The 19700-nt window shown below is 43.6% G+C and overlaps 1 protein-coding gene across 9 annotated transcripts in view; it reads right to left on the minus strand.

The window, feature by feature from the left end:
- Positions 1 to 467: 467 nt before the first annotated feature.
- Positions 468 to 19700, minus strand: part of FYN (FYN proto-oncogene, Src family tyrosine kinase) — a 142239-nt gene continuing 123006 nt past the window's right edge. For all 9 annotated transcript variants that reach the window (XM_052781287.1, XM_052781282.1, XM_052781290.1 and 6 more), the window contains 2 exons: positions 12487 to 12618; positions 468 to 3396 (listed from right to left, as the gene is read on the minus strand). In XM_052781287.1, coding sequence (XP_052637247.1) covers positions 3188 to 3396; positions 12487 to 12618 — 341 coding nt within the window. In that variant the 3' untranslated portion in view covers positions 468 to 3187. The remainder of the gene's footprint in view (positions 3397 to 12486; positions 12619 to 19700) is intronic.

Consider the following 19700-nt stretch of genomic DNA (forward strand, 5'->3'; position numbering starts at 1 on the left):
CCTTTGTCAAACTTTGGACCTTTTCAAAGACCCACCGAGTCTCATGTAATTTCCTTCCCACAGAAATATGTTAACAGGCATTAATTGTACTAACTGTCCCTTTCATGGCAGTGTTGCATTTCCACCTGTCATTTTTCCTGGGACTGGTATTAGATTAAGCTTGGCCTAGAGATGCCTGGTTCACCCCACGGAGTCCTTTCAGCTGCTGGTAGGTCACCTTTTTTAGAACTTCTCCACCACACCATGGACCGGTTGGGAGCCAGGTGGGCCGGTGGGGGGAGCATTTGGCCAATTGTTTTTATCTGGATAGGATTTATTTAGCCTTACATTAAAAAAAATTATTGGAGGGAACAGGAGATTCTTAATCTCATAATTCTACTTTTACAGTCACCACACCGCTATTTGTGGTGTATACACAGTGCTTAGGAAAAGGTTTTTATTAATTTATAGCAAAAATGCTAACAACCTTGTTTAAATTTTTGCTAATGTTTTTATTTGAGAGATTAAAAAACCCAAACAACAAAACTCCCAACATTAAGAAAAAGAAGCAGAAGAGCTACCGATGAGAAATGGTCTGGATTTGCCACCCAACAGTGGCACCAGTCTGCACACAAGCCAGCTGCAGGCAGAGATGCAGCAGAGACCAACACGGTACTCGTAGACCAAATGCGATACAAGAAACAGCAAACCCAAGAATCAGAAATAAAGGCCATAAAACCCCAACAATGCCCCATCTGAGTCTTACTTCCAACGAGAAACATAGGCAAAACTAATGTTTTAGGCTCATCCCGCATTACAGATGGAAACTGCGCTTAAAAGTTTGTGGCATAGCAAAGGCTGCTAAGGAATTTGGCAGAATGGCCATGCTTTGCCACCGAGCACTGGGCTGAGTACGTGACGTTTTGGCTTCGCCAGCCCGCTGAGTTACTATGGAGTCCTCAGTTCAGTGGATGACGTTTTAAGGCAGGGGGGTAGCTGTGGGAAAAAAGAGGACCACCACTTGCTTTGTAAGTACTAAGAGGAAGCTAAAAGTCCAACAAGAATTATGGCCTCTTCAGTACTCCACAGCTACAGGTACAGCAACATAGAATATATCATGTACATAACATTACTTATAGACTCTACATGTAAAACGTTAACCAATTTATCATGGAAATCTGGTAACAAGCAACATTGCCATATAAATTCACACTTCAAGAAAGGCTAAGTGTGGAAGTCTCCTTTGCAAGAGGATTTTCAGTCAATGTTTTGTATAGAAAATATTAAAATGATGACAATTTGTTCTCTGAATCTCAATTCATTATTGGATTAGTTTTCAGGAATGGAAAAAGGTTGTCTTTAGAAAATGTGTGAACATTCAGAATATGAATTCACAATCTAAGTATTAAATAATTAAAAAAAAAGTTTCAACTGTCAGGAAGTCTTACTTGGCTGCAATATTTTAAAGCAATAACAGCAATACAAGGCATAGAAAATCTTTTCCTACAACACTTGTAAATGTAAAAGTATTCACGTTAAATGCAACAGAACTACCAAAGAATAAACCACTTGTAGAACAGAGAAATGAGAGACTAGCTATGCGTTCGACCATCTTCCTTGCAGTTGAACTCCAGCTGTTTAAAAACATATTGACTTCATACTTTGCAAAATGATGTCCTATAGGTAACTGATCTGCATAATCCTATGAAATATGATGCCCCAAATGGCATGACACCCCTTCTTGAAAAGTTTTTATCTCATCTTCACCATTATCTCCACAGTTTAAACAAAAGAACAACTATCCAAATGTAAAATGCTCTTTTTTTTTTAATTACTAAATTAAGAAAGTTAAACAGTTTTAAAATGTAAACTTGCAAATAAACCATAACAAAATGTAATTAAGACTTTAAAATTTGCAACTCAGTATTAAAAACTCAATAGAAATAGAAAGGAATTTTTTTTTTTTTTGGTTAAACGTAAGTAATTCAAGGCTGGTACAGACAACTGAAAAGGTAATACTTTGTTCTGTGCATCCCCCATGAAATGTAAAGAAGTGCATAGTAATTCCACTGGAGAACTTGCAGACATAGAGAAAGTAATTTCATTAGCAGTACAGGACATTTAACACACTTATTTTACAATGGAAAAATGTTACACATAAAACAGAAAAATCCTAGTTGCATGACCAACAGTTTAGCAGGTGGACATGGCTAAAATGCTATGATTTTAAGACCATCTGAATGTGGTTACACTGTTTAATAAATCTTTTTGAAACATTTCAGTATACATGTTTTGATACAAGAAGTCCTTGCAGTTTCAATTTTCCAGTTCAAACGGTGATGGTGTAGTTTTCTTGCTTTAAATATGTTCATTTTAGTTTCAAGAACAAATCATCACACACTTGTCAAACATTGGAAACATTACTGTAAATACAGCACATGATTCCTGAAAGAGCAAAGTTACAACCATCTACAGGTACATAATCATAAACAAAAAGTGCAATCCAATTTAAAAAAATCATGCTTGGCAAAAGCCAAAAATTAGATCACTGGTTTTCAGAATCCTACCAGTGTTTTCATGTCTGCAGTAAAATTATCGCTTTCTGGGTACTGCTGCAGTAGGATTCATTCAATTCCAAATGAGTTTCCTCTGCAATAGCACCCATATACTGTATGTACAGGTATGTATATATATTATATATATTTTATATATAAAAAAGCAAAAAACCAAACACCTGTCCTGATTTTTTTTTTTTTTTGTTAAAACATGAAAAAAAATGTTTTAGACAAAGAGGCCACTTCTGGAAAATAATACTTTTAGTTGAATCAGGAGAAGACTAGTTAAAATCACATAGGTCTTGCGTTTTAAAAAAAGGAAAGCACTAGGATCAGTTATTGGCACTGAGTTACTATTTACAATGAACAGAGGTTTTGCAGTTTACATAACATCAATACAATGCAGTTTTGGAGTCTTTGATTAATCAAAAACAAGTGTTTTTCTCCTTTTCATCCAGGACATTCAGATTATTAGGACAAGTGGTCATAGGCAAGGGCTGTGGAAGTTCCCAGCTTCAGCCCCTCCTGTGCACGGCGGTGCTGGGAGATGCTGCACTCTGGAGAAGCCGATCACGGAGTTGTAAGCTGAAGGGCAAGTGGGGCAGGGCTGAGAAACACCTGGTAATTCATGACAGTGTCTGGAGATCAGGGATTTACAGGTTGTCACCAGGCTGGTACTGGGGTTCTGTTGCAGTGAAGTAGTCTTCAAGGAAACCCTGCAAATATTCGAAAGTTGGACGCTCCTCTGGGTCTTTTTTCCAGCAGTGGATCATAAGCTCGTGCAAGGAGATGGGACAGTCCTGAGGACATGGCATCCGATAACCACGTTCTACTTGCTCCAAGACTTCACGGTTATTCATGCCTGTAAAGGGCAGACAAATCCACACTGTTAAATTACAGGAAAATTAACCGGAGTATAACTATATCTACAATACATATGGTGTTCTTGATCAGGTTCAGACAAGCAAAACAAAACCACCCCAATGTCCTGTTTCAGCTCTTCATCTACTGCAAGGTAACCTGGCTTATTTTCTTTCTCAGTACAGGGTTTTAGGATCCAGTGATGAGTAAAACACTGCTCCCATGGTTACCCTCTTGGCTTACAATGGGCAGGATTTGGCGCTTTCCCTCTCCAACAACAGTAGCTGTGAAATATATTATGTTTAGTGGTTAAGGAGGGTAAATGCATTACAACAAATACTATTCAAAATTCTAGAAATTAAGATTAATTGTTGAAACACTCACACTGAGCATGGTCCTTTCTTGAAGTGCTCTGTGAGGTCATGCTGCAGAGAATTCAAGACAAACTGCTACTTTGGGCTACCTGGGATGTCCAGCAGCATTACCTTCAACGTCAGTTCAGAAGCTTACTGCTGCTGCTGATCTGTACTCCCCCGATCTGTGCTGGTTAGTATTGTTTCTAACATATTCCACTATTCCATCCCAACCCAGAACAGAACCAAGTTGCTCAGAAGACAAGCCAAATGCCAAGCAAAACAGCTCCACTGCAGAACCATAGCTCTCTCTCAAAAAAGGCAAAAAGTTATACTGCCATCATGCTTGTCTCTAAGAGGCAAGCCAGGCCCTTCGCTACCTTGTTTTTTCTATGCAGCCCCTTCAGTCTTTGATTCCTCTGCTGAAGTGCTTTTCACCATACATTAATTGCAGTCAACTTCAACTTTAGTTTAAATATCTCTTGCAGTAATTCCTTTGGCTTTTTAACAGTACCAAAGGTAAGACTGGCACCACAGGCATGCAGAAATATTTCAGAGAAAGTGTGCACACTGACTGCAAGCTTTGTGGCTTGCCACTTGGCAAGCTGTGTCCCAGTCCTCTGCTGAAAACTACCTGCAGGCTTCACTCCTCTCACTTGGTGGGTCCTGCCAAGCAGCTCTGCAGGAGAACTAGTAGGGACAATTATGTTCCTCGATGAGCAAATCTAGAAATAAGCCCTTGATGGTGCTCCTGTTAGCTTCTCCTCCTTCTGGCTTCCATGACACCATCCTTCCCTGGGTCTCCTCCACTCTGTTCCTTCAGGGTGACCTCTTGAAGAATTTTCTTGTCCCACCTTCAGGACCCTTACGGGTCTCTACCTCATATTTTTGGTAAACTTATTTGTGAGAAATAATTCAACCACCTTCTTCAATACAGATTCATTTGTCTACTCTACACCTTGACTAGTGGGAATAATATCCTTACACTGCACAGCATTTAGGCTGGTAACTTAGGTGTATCCTTGTATTTGGTCTTTACTCTGTATCCTCATGTCCTGGCTGTGTTTAATTCTTCAAGACGTTTTGAAAGAAGGATCTGCAAAATACAGCCGTTCCTGACCATCCACATGTAGATTCTCATCTCATGTTAGGATTACAAAACGCCTTTTCCTCTTATCTCGGCAGGGTAATTTCCTCCTGCTGATAGCCATCTGCAGTGTCTCTGTAAGGATCATTTTCCTAGCCTGTTACTGTAACCACCCCTTGCACGGTCTTGCCACTTGCTTCTTGTTGCTTACTATGTAAAATACCAGCTGCTTGTCTTCACTTCCAAAGCCTCTCACAGGCTGCCCCACTAGCATTTAGGCTCTCATTTGGCCATGTCCGGGTCGATTCACAGTTCTGGTTAGCTTACTGCAGCACCTTCGATTTCCAAACAAGTGCTGATGTGCTGTACCTTATGCTGCCTGATGTGCATGGAGGAACCTTCCCAGAAAACTGCCTCATCCTCCTACAAACCTCTCCTTACTGTTCCCTTTAGCAGTGGTAATAGCAAAAAGAGAGGTTAGATTACTGATTTACAGTATTTTCTAACCTGCAGACCAACACTTTAGCACTGGTTTCTTGTGTTTGATTTATCACCTGCATTCACCCACTGTATTTTTGGTGTTAGATGTTTATGAGTAGGAACAAACACCTTGTATGGCACCTAAAGTGCTCTGTGGTTAGGGCTCCACAGAATGATGAAAATAGAGTAATAATGGTCCTCTGCAGACGTCAGATTCTGCACAGAGTTGAGGTTCTCCTGTATTACTGACTCCAGACTGATGATGTTAGTTCACACAGGCTCACAACTGAACAAACGTTTGGGTGTTCCTCATTATCCAACAACAACATTTTCAAACATATTTTACTTTTTTATTACATTATAAAACACTAGTGGTCTGTTAGTCATCACCAACCCAAAGGCAGCATCAACCCAAACATTCTGGCCTTGCTGTTTTCAAGATGCTACAAGAAAAAAATGGGCATTTTGCTCACGTTGTGTTCTTAATACTAGTTTTTTTAATTTGTGTTTTGAACAAAATCTGCACCCTTTTTTTATATCCTTGTCTTTGAATCAGCTGAATTACCTCATGTTTTGGGGTAAGAACTTCTGCCATGCTTTGCTCCCCTTACATATTAAAGGCTATGAAAATAAGTGTTACCAGCAACTCCTCTATTGTATATACCTAAACAAAAAAGCCCCTGCATTCTTTGTTTTTATTTGGGCAGTACCCCTTTAAGTACAACACGGGTGGAAGCAACAGCAGCAGAAAAGCTCCTTCCCAACTGATTTGTTATTCTAAGATATCAAATGTTTGGTATTTTTATCCAGTGCATTACTCAGTGCTGCAAAGCAGACTCTGAAACTTGATAACGAACTGTATGCTGGAAGAAAAACCCTGAGGAGAGAGAGGGGGGAGGAAAAACATAAACAGCTCTTCACTTCCCCTTTTTTAAAAAAAAGACAGAAAAAGGAACATAAAAGAGACACTGCTGTCTGAACTCATAGTAATTTTTTGTCCCTGGAAAGTCAGTCAAGCCAGGTTTTCTGTTTTCTCATCATGGTATAATCCAGGAAAATGCCCTTCTTTTCCTTTCTCCTTTCCCCTCCCTCCCAGTAAAAACCAGGTATGAAACTAAACCAAGTAATCCTCATGTTCCTTACTGGAATTCATACATCCAGCAAGGGCTGCAGCACCTAGGATTTGCCAAAGATATTCTGTCAGTTTTGACATGTGCTGCTGATTTAAAAAAGGAGTTTCAAATACATTTTTTTCAAAATCAATTGGATTATTAGTCAGACATAAAAATAGCAGTGTTTCAGATATACTTTTTACCTCTTAAAAGGCCTATTTATGTTTACAAACCTATTATCTAGGTTTGCTTATCTTATCCTACAAGCTTTAGTGTTTCTCTTTTGATAGCAGGAGCCTGTTGTATCTGCACTTCTAACACCACAGAGAGAATATTTGAGCAGTCTGTACATCTCCTCTCTCCTAATGAATACCCGAGAGTTTAAACTCTTTTAGTAAATAATAAATGAAATTCTGTTTGCAGTACGCTTCTAGACCCCTTAAAAGTTTATCCTAAAATCCTTAAATCTGTGGAATAAAATACTCAGCAATATTCTTCTGTAGACTATTTCACCTCCTTGAAAAATCAGTTTGTGCTCATGATGTTTCTAGAATTACCATTTGGACCAAGAAGGAAACATCCAACTTCCAAAAGATGGCTTTTCCATTAGTTTTTTATTCCCTGAGAAGACTGAAAATGAAATAACCTCCCACCATCCAGCTTTATTAGTGAAACTTCCAATAATCTTAGGTTGCCACAGGATATGGCCACTTTAATGCTCAGTACAATAAAAAAAATCTACTGCCCATATGGACTGGGGACAGAAACGCCATTCTGCTTGACTTTTCCTAGAAAAGCTGCAGTAGTAAGAGTTACTGTGACATAAAAGAGGATGTAAAGTTTCCAGTTGTGGCTAAAGAAAACACTGGAAAGTGCTTTGGAGTGCTCTGACGAGCTTGTTTAGATGGAGCACAGCAGATGTGCAAATAGCACAGATTTGGGCAATGCTGCTCTTCCAGAAGAGAGGAAACATTACTGTAACTAGGCAGCATCCTCACATCCAAAGCTAATATGCTATACAGATTACTTTGGGCAATGTGAAGTCCAGTGAGGACAGTGATGGTTTTAAGCCACTTTATTCTTGTTTTCTTCTGTTGGACTGAGAATTACGCTCCTTCAAGACCTACTGCGTGCTTTCAGACCAAAGATCAAACTAATACAGACACAAATGCTTAAAGTAGGACTCTTAAAACAACAGCTCAGCTGCTGTCCATCCCCAGAAATGCTGTATTTCAGATTCTCTAAGAATCCAGATCTGTGCTTCTGCTCATGTTCAAAGGTTCCTCAGACGTGGACATGTTGGCCCTTCTCTAGTACAGTTGAGAAGGTAAAACTGCGTAGTCCTCCAGAGGGGCTGGATCATGTTGGCACTCAGAGCATGCTCTCAGAAGAGAGAGGTACAATGGAGACAGGTTGATTTGGGGGTTTTGTTCAGTTTGATCTAGAAGCAGAATTTCTGATGTCCACGGACAGCCCCAAAGAAAAGCCAGAGGTGACGGCACAGGGGTGGGGTATGGGACTTAGGCAGGGAGATTATCCCATACGTAGGCACGACAGTGCACTGACGGGAACAGGAAAACTGCTCCTAAAGTAAGACAACCTTTGAAGCATAATGCTGTTCTTACTGAGTGCAATATGAACCTAGTTATTTCTGTGCAAAAGCAGTAATAAGTTTTAAAAATCTGGAAGTCATGCCACTTCATTGAGAAATTAAGGCCTGAAAACCCCCAACAACTCCTCATCCTCAAAACACCCACAAAGCTAGGCTATCAATATCTGTTGGGTTTTTTTTTTTTGGTTAGTTTTTGTTTTGTTTTTTAAAATAAGTTATTATTTGCTTAGTATAAGAGATGCAACTTTGAGCTACAGCATTTGTGAGTGGAGCTTTCCTGCTTACAAAGAAACCCACCCGAGTTTATCTGTGCTATGCGATGAGTACGCATCTCTCTCAACTCCGTATCTACCATCCATGATGACGGTACACACACACATGCCGGCTCACTGATGTGTACTCGGCCCCAGGCTCGGGCAGCGTACCATGTGCTTTCTGGCACTTGTGGCCCAGCTTCCCCCAGGGATGAGAAGTCTGAACACAGCTCCCCAGGGATTGCAGAGCTGCCTGGAGCCCAAACTCAAAGACCTGCCTGGCTGGAGGCAGCAATGTGGATAGCATCATGGTGGCTGTCACACTAGACATAAAATGTAAATGCTCTTGATGTGACAAGTGCAGCAGAAAGAAGGGGCAAGTTCAGAGGTGCTTGTTTAGTGCAGCTGAAATTTTTGCCTATCCAAAAGGCAACATGTTAAAAATCCCCAAATTCTTTGACTGCTGCTAGGGAAATGCAGCCTCCTACTCTTAAACTCCATTAAAACCCCCCCACAAAACTAAGATCCAAGGGGAATTTGTGAAAGGGGAAAGAAACAGACACTGAAAAAGGTTGACTAAGCAGACTATTTTTTAAACTTGGCTCCTCTTCTGGCCGTATCTAGTTTTTATTTCCCCGCTGTAGTAGTGGAAATAGAAACTCAATGCCCAGAAAGACTGTGAAAGTTGCTTATTTCAATCTGCTGCCTTGTGAAAAGAATGGGAAAGCATTAGGGAAGGCTGGGAAATGCACAAATAAATTAGTTACCATAGCGGTCCATTACATCCATTGACAGGGAAGCAGGCTTGGTTGAAGGATGAAGATGAGGACACCTGTTAAAAAGTCAGTCTTGCTTGTGGGAGCTATAGGGTCTGGGGCAAGGCTTGATTATGAACTCTAGCCTGATCTTCGTCTCCACCAGCAAAATTTTTACTGCTCACATATCCCGCCACTGCTCCAGCCTCTCTTCCAAAATGGGGCATCAGGACAGGAACTGGTTGAAATCTGGGGGACAATAAATGCCAAATCCTGTTCCACACAGTCTGTTCCTCTTGTATATACTGCCTGCCTTCTCCTGTCCTCCTCCTTGTGCTTCTCCCTCCTTCTATGCAAAGCTTAAAACAATGCCTGGTTCTCCAAGGCATGAGGTACAGTGCCCTGCAGGCACGGTTACCACCACAGGACTGGGGCTTGTGCTATAAATAACCTCTCCAGGCACTAAGATCTTGTCAAGCAAGAGAGCAATCTCTTTGTCTGAGGGCCTCTCCCAGCTCCCCCCAGCCTGCTACAAGCTGTAAGCAGGAACACCAGGACAACATGACCACAACTATTTCAGAAACTGGGTATTACAGCAGAGTGACAGCTCCATGACCCTCTTTGTTTCCAGGCTAACCCTTTCCAGAGCTTGCAAATCCACATGCCTTGGGTGCCAAAGTGGTCGGCAGTGCCTACAAACTGCATTCTCTCACCTATAAGTTGTCTACTTGGATGAGGAGGGCTGACTCTTGCCTCTCTGGGTGGTTGAACTCCATCTTTTCCTCCTCGCACAAGCCATGCCGTGATGGCAGGAAAAGCCCTGTGGGTGCATCTGAACCCCACTCCCTGCCGAGACAGGGACTTGAATTCGTGAAGCTTTACCCTTGCAGGAGGTCCTTCCTCTCCCCAGCATGAAGCAGGAGATGGATGATCCTTTCTATGTCAGGGGAAAATAGTCTTTTCTGAGGAGCTCAGGAGGTCTTTGTCACCTTGGGAAGTCCGAGCCCTCTTTTCTACCCACATGCAAAGACAGACCCATCTGAGAAGGCCCCGGTTCCCCTCCACTGTTGCCTCAGCCTGTAAAAGCTTTCCCAGTTAGGGCCTGGGGGATGAGACGGAATTGAAATCTCTAAAGACTTTGGAAATTCAAATTCAAAATAGAGGCTGCCCTTAGGTAAAACTGACAGAGAGGGTGGTGATGGTGACCGAGCAGGGCGGCAGTGCCGGTGGGGAGGAAGGGCCCCGGCGTACAGCTCGGGCAGTGCGTGACCCAGGCAGCGCATGACCATCCAGAAAACTGCTGACTCTGTGATATGTAACGCACAAAAAGTTGCTTCCAGCTACTTCATGTCTTCCTAGTGCTGGTGGGGGAGAGTGAGTCGGAAGGACTTTCAGTGTGTGAGGGCTTTATGTAGTGAGGGATGAAGGGGGAGGACAGCGCTGAAAGAGGAGAGACGCCGCTAGTTGTCTTTGATATGCTCAAACTGCCACGTAATAAAACTGTCCACATTTTCAGGACACAGACCATGCCTGAGATATCTGTCATGGGTCCTACAAGAAGTTATATATTGCAAGCACTTAAACGCACACCCAGTGGCCTCCTTCTCCTTCAGGGAGGGAAAGGAACACTTGGGAAGTGCAGACATCTGCTGCTGCCATGGCCAACACTGTTGTCAGTTACAAACTTGTGAGTTAACACAGGGCTTAGATGGTCACTTTTGCCCAGAATAGTATTTTTCCTCTGCGTGTGTGTGTGTGCGCTCATGCACATGATAAGAGAGAAGGCTAGTCACGAAGCACCTCTGCCCCACCACTGTGGAGCTCAGGGAAGAAAATTCACCTTAACTCTGCCCTGGCTGGCGAAAGCCCCTGCGCACCCACTCTGCTGGTAGTGACTAGGAATTTCCTCTTCCTGCAGCCCAGCGAGGAGCGATATCCACCCTCTGGTAGCAACACCGTATCAGCTAAGCCTTACACATCTTCTTTCTGTCTTTAACCTTTGCACACCATGCCATGTCTGCATTTAACCCTCTGTAAACTCGCGGAAATCACAGCTCTCCCATGCCACTGCCAGTAACCCTCATGGCAAGAAGACCCTTGTGCCGGCTACTGACACAGCCACTCTGTGTGGTGGCAACACCTGCTTTTCTTTAACCGCATGGGGAAGTGCTGGGCAGAGGGACTCATCCATCCCCCAGAAACACGACATCTTGCTTTCTGCTACCTCATTCTGTTGTCACAGTCACAGCTTTGCTAAGCTGCTCCCTGTTAATCATGCCAAAATTCACTGCTGATCACGAGAAGCCTTCCAGTCCCCATATTCTCTTCCCAAATATCAGCTACTGGCTGCTAGGTGCTAGCAAAGTTGAAATCCTTGGTAAAACTCTGGGAGCTTAGTTTTGCTGAGTTCAGCCTTCTGAAGTGGCGTGGCATACCACAGCATAAACTGAACTCCACCTTGATGCTTCTCCTGTGCAATTTGATGTATGGATCTGACTGCTTGATCGCAGCACAGATTGGAAAATTGAAACTGCTTTAGGGCACTTTCCATTAAATCAGCTGCAGTGCAGACAGCCATACTAGTGAGTATTTAGAGAAATTTTTTTTATAAAAAGAATAAAGATGCAGCTAGATGCCCTGTTGTTAGTATCTGTGCTGATAAGAAAACGAAGCGATTAAATTCTTTTCCATGCAATGCACTGCTTTCACCTCACCCCTTTCCTCTTCACCTGAATGCCTACAATCTTCAGGGGGGGCAATAGAATGAAAAGCTCTTTCTGCATAGGCAGATCCAATCACCCCTCCTACAAATCTTAATCCATCGGATACTTGGCAGGGTTTCAACAAAGAGCCATGGGGCCTCCAGTTCCCCCATGCAGAGAATCTGGCCCCGCTGTGACCCTGCCATGAGCTCTGGCCTGCACATAACGGAATTATTTTCTTTCCTTTCCATTCATCTCGAAAGCAAGGATTGAAATTTAAGAGTTTATAAAAAAGAGATTTGGTAATACCAGACATTCAGGCAGTTATCAAACCTTGCAGAGAACCAGACTGACAGAATAAATGGAGTAACGCCACTCTGGGATTTCAACTGTTGGTATCTTAAAGTGAATGCAGTACTGTGGAGAGCTATTTGCTCCACAGTATAGTAATTTTACATTTCTTTCATTATTTGGCTAGAAAGTATATTAATTGGATTCAGAACAATTAAAAAAATTAGAAATTAATATGCTGTATTTTCTGTCCTCTTGTAATTTTTATCATGACCATCACACAGCAGCCTTCAGAGTCAGGACCGTTTTCAAGCATACGCAGAACTTATGCATGATAACCATCCTCCTTTGAGCCCAGTGAAAATAAATAAACATTCCAATTTAAGCATATGGCTCATTCCCACTCCTTTCCCCATGTGAAGCAGGGCTCAGACTGTTTTCTTACCTGGGTATGGCACTCTCCCTTTCGTTACCAGCTCTGTCAGTAGGATCCCAAAAGACCACACATCTGACTTTATTGTGAACCTTCCATACAATGCTGCTTCTGGCGCGGTCCATTTAATGGGAAACTTTGCACCTAATGAAAGAATAAATAAGTCTTAATCAGAATAGAGACAGAATCAAAGTACTAGTTCACAGGTGACTGTTGTGTTTTGCAACACATGCAGGTGGACAGAACTGCAGGGAAGTTTTAACAAACAGCTCCATGGAGTATAGTCAGAGAGGACAGGCGGGTGGAACATGTAGGGCAGAAGTAAAGACTTAGCAGGGAAGGCGTGGGTTTGTCCCACATCCCAAGAGAAGGCTAAGACATTTTAATCCAGGTTTGAAGTTTTTTATTAAAAAAAAAAGTTTTAAAAACCAATAAGCCCAATATAATAGAAATTCTTTCTCCTAAAATGTTTTAAATTAACATTTCCCTGTGATATTTGCAAGTCAAACACAGTTAGCACATATGAATAGAAGTGAGATTTATTGGCAGTGTACCTCCCAGTTTCCCTGCTCAAGCTGAGCAAAATGCAAAACAAACATGGTAAAAACGTAAATTAAAAACAAACCTAATATTTCATTAGAAACATGCAAGGACTTAAAAATAATACTGCCATTCGAGTTGCTTGGAGTACAGTGATGTCAAGGCAGAACTTTGGCCTGTGATTTATAACTTGACAGTGTACTTTAAGCTCCTGGCACTGAAAAGCCTGTAGTGCCTTAAATACGTGCAGTTCTAATATGCTCATCCATCATCAGAGCTTGCAGGAGCCAGTTGTGGTAAGGATGGTAAGATAACAAGCCTTTAAACACTGATTTATTTGCTTTTCCAATCATTTACTGTTTTCTTAGGGAAAATATTTTCAGTATGACTTTAAAGAAAAGTCTTGTGGTAATAATTAACTCATAGTATGTATGAAAAAATATGCAGACTTTTCCCTGGTGCCTTGTGTTAACACACAGGCAAGAGTTGCATTGCTTATTGCTGATCCCTAGTGAAAAACACTCTTGAATTTGGAAACAGACTGACTTTGACTTCTCACCGTCCTCTCATAAAAGTTCCCTTAGCTTTCAGGAGGAGTGTAGAAAGTGTAACAACGTGGACAAATCACTCTTAGGGAGTGAAGTTATGGCACTGTTTACAGTTCCCTGCTGGCGCTGTTCTGCCATCACATCCAGTACTTGATGCCCAGTATCTTCTGCTACATGCCACAATCTGACTTGACTCAGAGTACAAAGTAAACATGGTAATTCTCATCTCCTTACTTAGTAAAACATCAGGTGTGCTAAAATTTTTCCTGCTCTACAAGTAAGTGATCCTAAGAGAGAATACTACTCAGAAACAAATATATTTTTCAAGGGAAAAGTGTAGTTGCTCAAGTAAGTCCTGCTAAATTAAAAGATGCAAGACAAAGTTTCAAATCCCTAATGCCTGAAGTCAGGAACTGAAGTCGAGTTAAGCATCAACACATCAGTGGTTAGATTTGCAAAGGTGCTGGAGGATTTTTGGTTGTCTATTCACTTTCAGAAAAGTCTGTCTCTTTTGTATTTTCATTAGTTGATATGCAGGAAGGAGCTAAAATTGGCTTTGGTCTCAATCTCCCTAACTTACACTTCTTCACGGGACCAATCTTAGTTTACGAGACTCAAAATTTACAGAACTTCATCTTCTATTAAAAACCGCCTTGGCCGTGACGTCTGAGATCTTTGCAGCAGCAGCCTGCCATCACCTGAGCCTCTGTTCTGGAAGCTGACCCTGCTTCAGCAGTGCCAGCAGCCATGTGGGGTTGGCCAACGGCTCTCCCAGCCACCGGCAGATCCTGGGGCTATATATCCCTTGCTGATCCCCAGAAAAACCGCAAGCTGCATATATCTGGTGGTCTGGTTCCCTAGGCCTACAGTGCAGGGCTTTAGATGGGCTTATGCAGGTATGCCATGAATATGAGGGCTAATGTCCCTCTGCTTTCTCATACATGCGGCTGAGAAAGTACACACACACCATGCCAGCTGAATGAGTAGCTCCACGCTGGCCAGCAGCCTGAAGGCTTGGACGTTGACTGGTGGTGTGTGAGATAGCCAAGCGTGAGGGTTTGCTCGTTCGTGTGGTAGACACATTTTATTCAACAAATTTTATTTTACTCTTTAATCAGCTGTGTTTTTCTGAGAAGCTGAGCCAAACCTGGTCTAATTCCCTTGTGCTTCGTACTCAGATCCAAAGGTAGCAACCACATACAACTCATCTTTGGAGGAAAGAAATCTCTTCAGACTCCTTTGTGGCCAACTCCCCCAGTATTTTTGCCTTCCTCATCTACTGCTGGTGTGGCACTGAGAGGTGAGTATGTGGTGTGCCGAGGGACCGTGGGAAGATGAGAAGCAAGGTAGGTAGGTGAGAAGGGGGGACAATTCCAGCACATCCCTTTTCCTGAGAGCTAGAGCAGTACAAACCCCATTGGACTGTGATGAGCACTGCTGGAGAAGACAAATGGTCTGTGCTGTGGATTTTCTGATGACAGGATAGCTACTCATTACGTTTCTATGTTGCCTCTGCTGTGGGTGGTTCTCTGGCTAAAACAACTAATACAAAAATCACGTTCTGCGTTTTGTGCAGTATTTCCTGAACTTTGGTTTGAAGTGGTGGATGGGGAGGAGGCAAAGGCAATGTTGGCAGAGAGGTCGCTAGCAGAACCCTGCCTCATGGTTTTCTGGCCCTGCAACGCATGCTGGAGACTAGATGGTCCAAGAGAGCGTTCAACCCAGTATGGCAGAGCCATCATTAAGGGGAGAGCAGAGACCAGTGAGGTTGTACCAGGCTGACCACCTGCACAGCTGCAGGTACAACGCATGCACTGCCATAACACAAAGAGATCACACACAGCTTGTGTGAATGGGCTCTGTGTGTGTGTGTGTGTGCCTAGCAGGGATCCCCCCAAGGTGCTGCCTCCCATCTAATGTCTGGCACTGGCAGTAGTGCACTTCTGTGAAAGCACAAAAATCCCCAAATGTGTTGAGCACCGCTCCGAAGCCTCCCGATTGCTACTGCTATACAAAATGTTCGCAGCACAGGCCAGATGCTGTGCATGGCTCCTGACCGACACGCAGTCTCCACGCTTACTCTCTTCCCAACACACGGAATAACTCCCCGCCCCCCACCCAGGCCTCAGCAGCTTATTAAACAAGCTGACTTCGTGCTGCAAACAAATTACAGCACCAGATCATCTGATAAAATGCGTATTACTGACAAGCACGTTAATAAATCTGATAAGCCAAATTACCCCAGCTAACAAGGCAGCCTATCTCCTACTTTGAAGGCAGATTTTACATCAGTGGGGGGGATTTCTCTTTTTTTTTGCTGGAACCCTTTTTATTACAAACTAGCAGGGCAGTAACTCCATGCGTACAAACCAACCGCGCACCACATTCATTAGGTCAGGATAGCCTGTCTTTGCCCCAAAGCAAGGTACTAATCTGCAGCTTTTATCTCTGTCCCTCTTTTGAAACATTTCAGCCCGGGGAAAGCCTTTTTTGGGTTTCTGCGCTGCTCGCAACCACATCAAGCCAAAGCTGCTCGTACAATTTACTGTTAGGGCAGCCGGTCCTGCCTCCTACCTCTGAGGATTTTTGCGAGGCTCGGCCCTGTTCTTGGGCCCTCTGCCCAGGCATTCACACAGGTTATCTCCCAGGAGGATTTCTGTGGGAAAAATCAATCCTGGCCCTGCTTTAATTCTTCGTCGGCTATAAGCAGGTCACGTGATGAGAAGGAGCGGAGGGGGCTGGGATAATTGAGTGACCTTAACGTACAACTCTCAGCATGGTTTCTTCTGAGGGGAGTGAAAACCCCTCAGAGCTTTGTTTTTTCAGATCTAAATCTCGACAAAGCAGAAACCTCTGAAATTCATGCCCCGGAGCCACTGCCAGCTTTATAATGATCCTGTTTCCAGAAATGCTACAAAGCTGCTACCTCTCGTACCTTAAAACCAAACCCAACGCAGCACCCCAAGGTCCAAGACCCCCAAACCAGGGGAACTCTTGGGTTAGCGACCAGAGAACGTACTGCAGCACTGAATTGCTCTTGGGGCTGGAAAGGGAAAGCCGCAAAAGGTAAAAACGAAGTGCTGAAGCAAGCATGTAACAGGAAACGAGTCAGCCCTGGTAGGCGATGATGAGTGCCGTGTGGGAGGGACTGCGCAATTACATTTTTTGTGCTGTGAGAACGAACATGAAACTACAAGCCTGGCGAAACATCAGTGATCAGAAGCAGGCTCCGCAGGCTGACCTCTCCCCGGGAAGCGGGGGACGAGGGGCGGAACCGTGGGTCTAAACACCCCTCTCACCCTCTGCCTGTACCCCCCCTTCCCCTTGCCCTTCCTCTTGACCTGGCCGCGCTCCTTCTCGCAGAACAGATGGCATCTCTGTGGGAGCGTATCAGTGATCCCCCTGTGGGACCCTGGGGGCTGGCTGTTGAGAAGCAAGAGTCCTTCCTCCTGTCCGCTCCACGGCTGGCCGAGGGAATGGCAGGTAAAGAGCAAGAACAAAGCCCTGGATGTTACAGCCCACAGTAGAGTCAGTCGCGAACAAGAGAGATTAGCCGGTGAGCTGGGAGCCAAGTCTCTACAAAAGGACTGGGGAGAGCCTGGAAGAGGGAAAAAATCCCCACTCATTTCTAGGAAATCAAAATAAGAAGCATCACTTCTTTTTAAGCGGGGCAGGAAGGAGATATTTCTAAGTGTTGAGGAGGCAAAAATGATCTGAGAGTTTACAAACACGTACTAGTGCTCCCAAAATAGCTCTGACTTGTCTGGAAGGCATCAGAAAGATCCTTATTGTTTCATGTGTGCTTGGAGCAGCACTGCTGCAAGTGCTGCCAGTGTATGCAGTAGAAACATGGCCTGGAAAATAACTCTGCTCTTTTTTTTTTATTAAGGCAATTTTAAATTTGTATCAGCTGCTACCGCTTAGAATAGTAACAACTCTTCCCCAGCAACTCTGTGGAGCACTCAGCACTCTCCACAAAAATGCCATGTGCTTGGCCAAAACTCTGCATAGCTGTGAACCGGATCAGTGTAAGGGTAGCAGAACTACATGGGAAATCCTGTGTTGGAGGTGATGGGAAGTTTCTCTGTGTCCTGTAGGATACCAGGAGTTTTAAGTCTTGCCTTACAGGACTGACACAAGCATCACCACCGATGGAAGGAAACAAGACTGAATGCCTGACACTGTTGGGGCGGGGGGGAAGATGTTGCAACAGCAACAGCCAAAAGAAGGAAGCGCCAATGGTGCAGGCTGCTATACAGTCCACCAATGTAGCCTTTAAAATGGGCGTCACTTTAACAGGCATGTTTTTCCCCTTTGATTACTCACTTCCTTTAAAAGCTAGAGGAGCCAAATGCTCATTACAAGCCAAGAACTTTTTTTTGTATTATTTAATGGCAGTGTATAACTGCTAGTCACACACTTTAAATCATTAGTGGCATGACCATCTCTTTCCTTCCTGAAGATTGCTGAGAAATGGCAGCGCAGACAACGAACCGCTTTTTATTTACCTCTCATAAATCAGAAGCAGTTAGGCCTCCTTTGCTCAAACCAAAAAGAAAATAAACCGGTCAGTAAAACGTTACCACCAGGCTGAGTAATACCCATACAGGTTCAGGAATCCTGCACTCTAGCCCGCTGGGGCTCAAAGCATCCCCATCTGTTTCCTTTCAAAATATTTAATCAGAGACAAAAGTGACAGTGGGGGAAGGGAGTAGCAGATCAAGCGAGGCTGGAGAAAACCACCTCTTCCCCATGCCGACAGTGAGCTCTGTACTAACACGCTTAAGCCAAGAGAAGGATGACTGCTGAGGAGAGAGTGACCAGAGGCTTTAATCTTCAGATTTTGTAAGGCAAAACATTTCCTTTCTCCCACAGGAGCTGCCAGTCTGGAGCGCTCCTCATCCCCCTCCCCTCTGCTGGCCAGGCTCTCCTCCCGTGTCAAAATTCCCACTGAAGCAGTAGTCAGCTAGATAAACAGAGCAGTCCCCAGATGCATCCCCTTGGAGGCTGAAGTAATAGGTCATGGGAAACAAGCAGAGGCAACCATTTCCTTCTGATACTGTGGTCTCCACCAAGCAATGCTCAAACTGAAGTCTAATTAAACAAACCAGGACCGAATCCCACTTGAAGAAAAATTCCAGTGGCGCATTAGACATCATGTTTCTTCCTCAATAAATTAAAGGTCCTAGGCTCACCCTGGCTGCCCAGCTGGCTTAGAAGCCAGGTTAATTGCAATGAAATGTAAATTTAGAGTGTGCTGCTTGGTCAAAAATGCACCCCTCCCTAGAACAAGCTACCACTTAAGAAAGGGTCAAAAAACCACTAGTGAAAGTAGGAAAACCTTTCTACAAGATACCTGTGATTTCAGCTCTTTGGGTCTCTCTTTTAAGGAATTCTGTAGCTCTGAAGGACTTAAGCCTGACCCTGAGGTCAGGGGAGGGAAGTATTGTCCATTGCCCTTAAGTATGGGAAGGATGGGTGACTTCTCTATACTTGCACCATGAGATGAAGCCAGGCAAACATGATTCAGATCTCCAGATCATCAGTGATGCAGGTTAAAAGCCAAACTACTCCCTTCCCAGCTACTTTTCCCACAATGCAAGTGATTTCTGCTGTGGAAGAAGGGCAAGAGATACCGACGACTACGCTCCCTCTCCCTGCCAGTCCCGGCATTATGCTTTTCTCAGCTCAGTTTCCCCCCCCCAAATCCAATAATTTTTATTGTCTTTAAAAGTCTAATCTTCTCCTCAACACCAGTCAGGCAGGTTTTCATGGCTTTCTAACATGTGAAGAGGACAAAACTATTCTGAGAGATTTAAACCAGGAAGCAAACAGGTCATCAGAGGATTTCCTAGGGATCAGGAGCCTGAAGAGATCTGGCCAGAAGTAGGTCACATACTTGTCTATTAAACCAAATAATTAGTCATGTCAAACTATATGTTGGGTGGTTTCCAAAGGGAACAAAAGACATGGCAGTAAACCAGACAGAAACAGAGATAATATAGGACACTTTTTCAAAGCCATTTTGCAGACTGGATCTGGCTGCCTTGTTCAAGGAAAACTCTTCTCATTTTACACAGGGGAAGTGCAAGCAGGCAGCTTTCTGTCTACCAGAGCCTGCGGAGACTCTTGTTACTC

Source organism: Harpia harpyja, chromosome 3 (assembly GCF_026419915.1).
Source record: "Harpia harpyja isolate bHarHar1 chromosome 3, bHarHar1 primary haplotype, whole genome shotgun sequence".
Taxonomy (NCBI): domain Eukaryota; kingdom Metazoa; phylum Chordata; class Aves; order Accipitriformes; family Accipitridae; genus Harpia; species Harpia harpyja.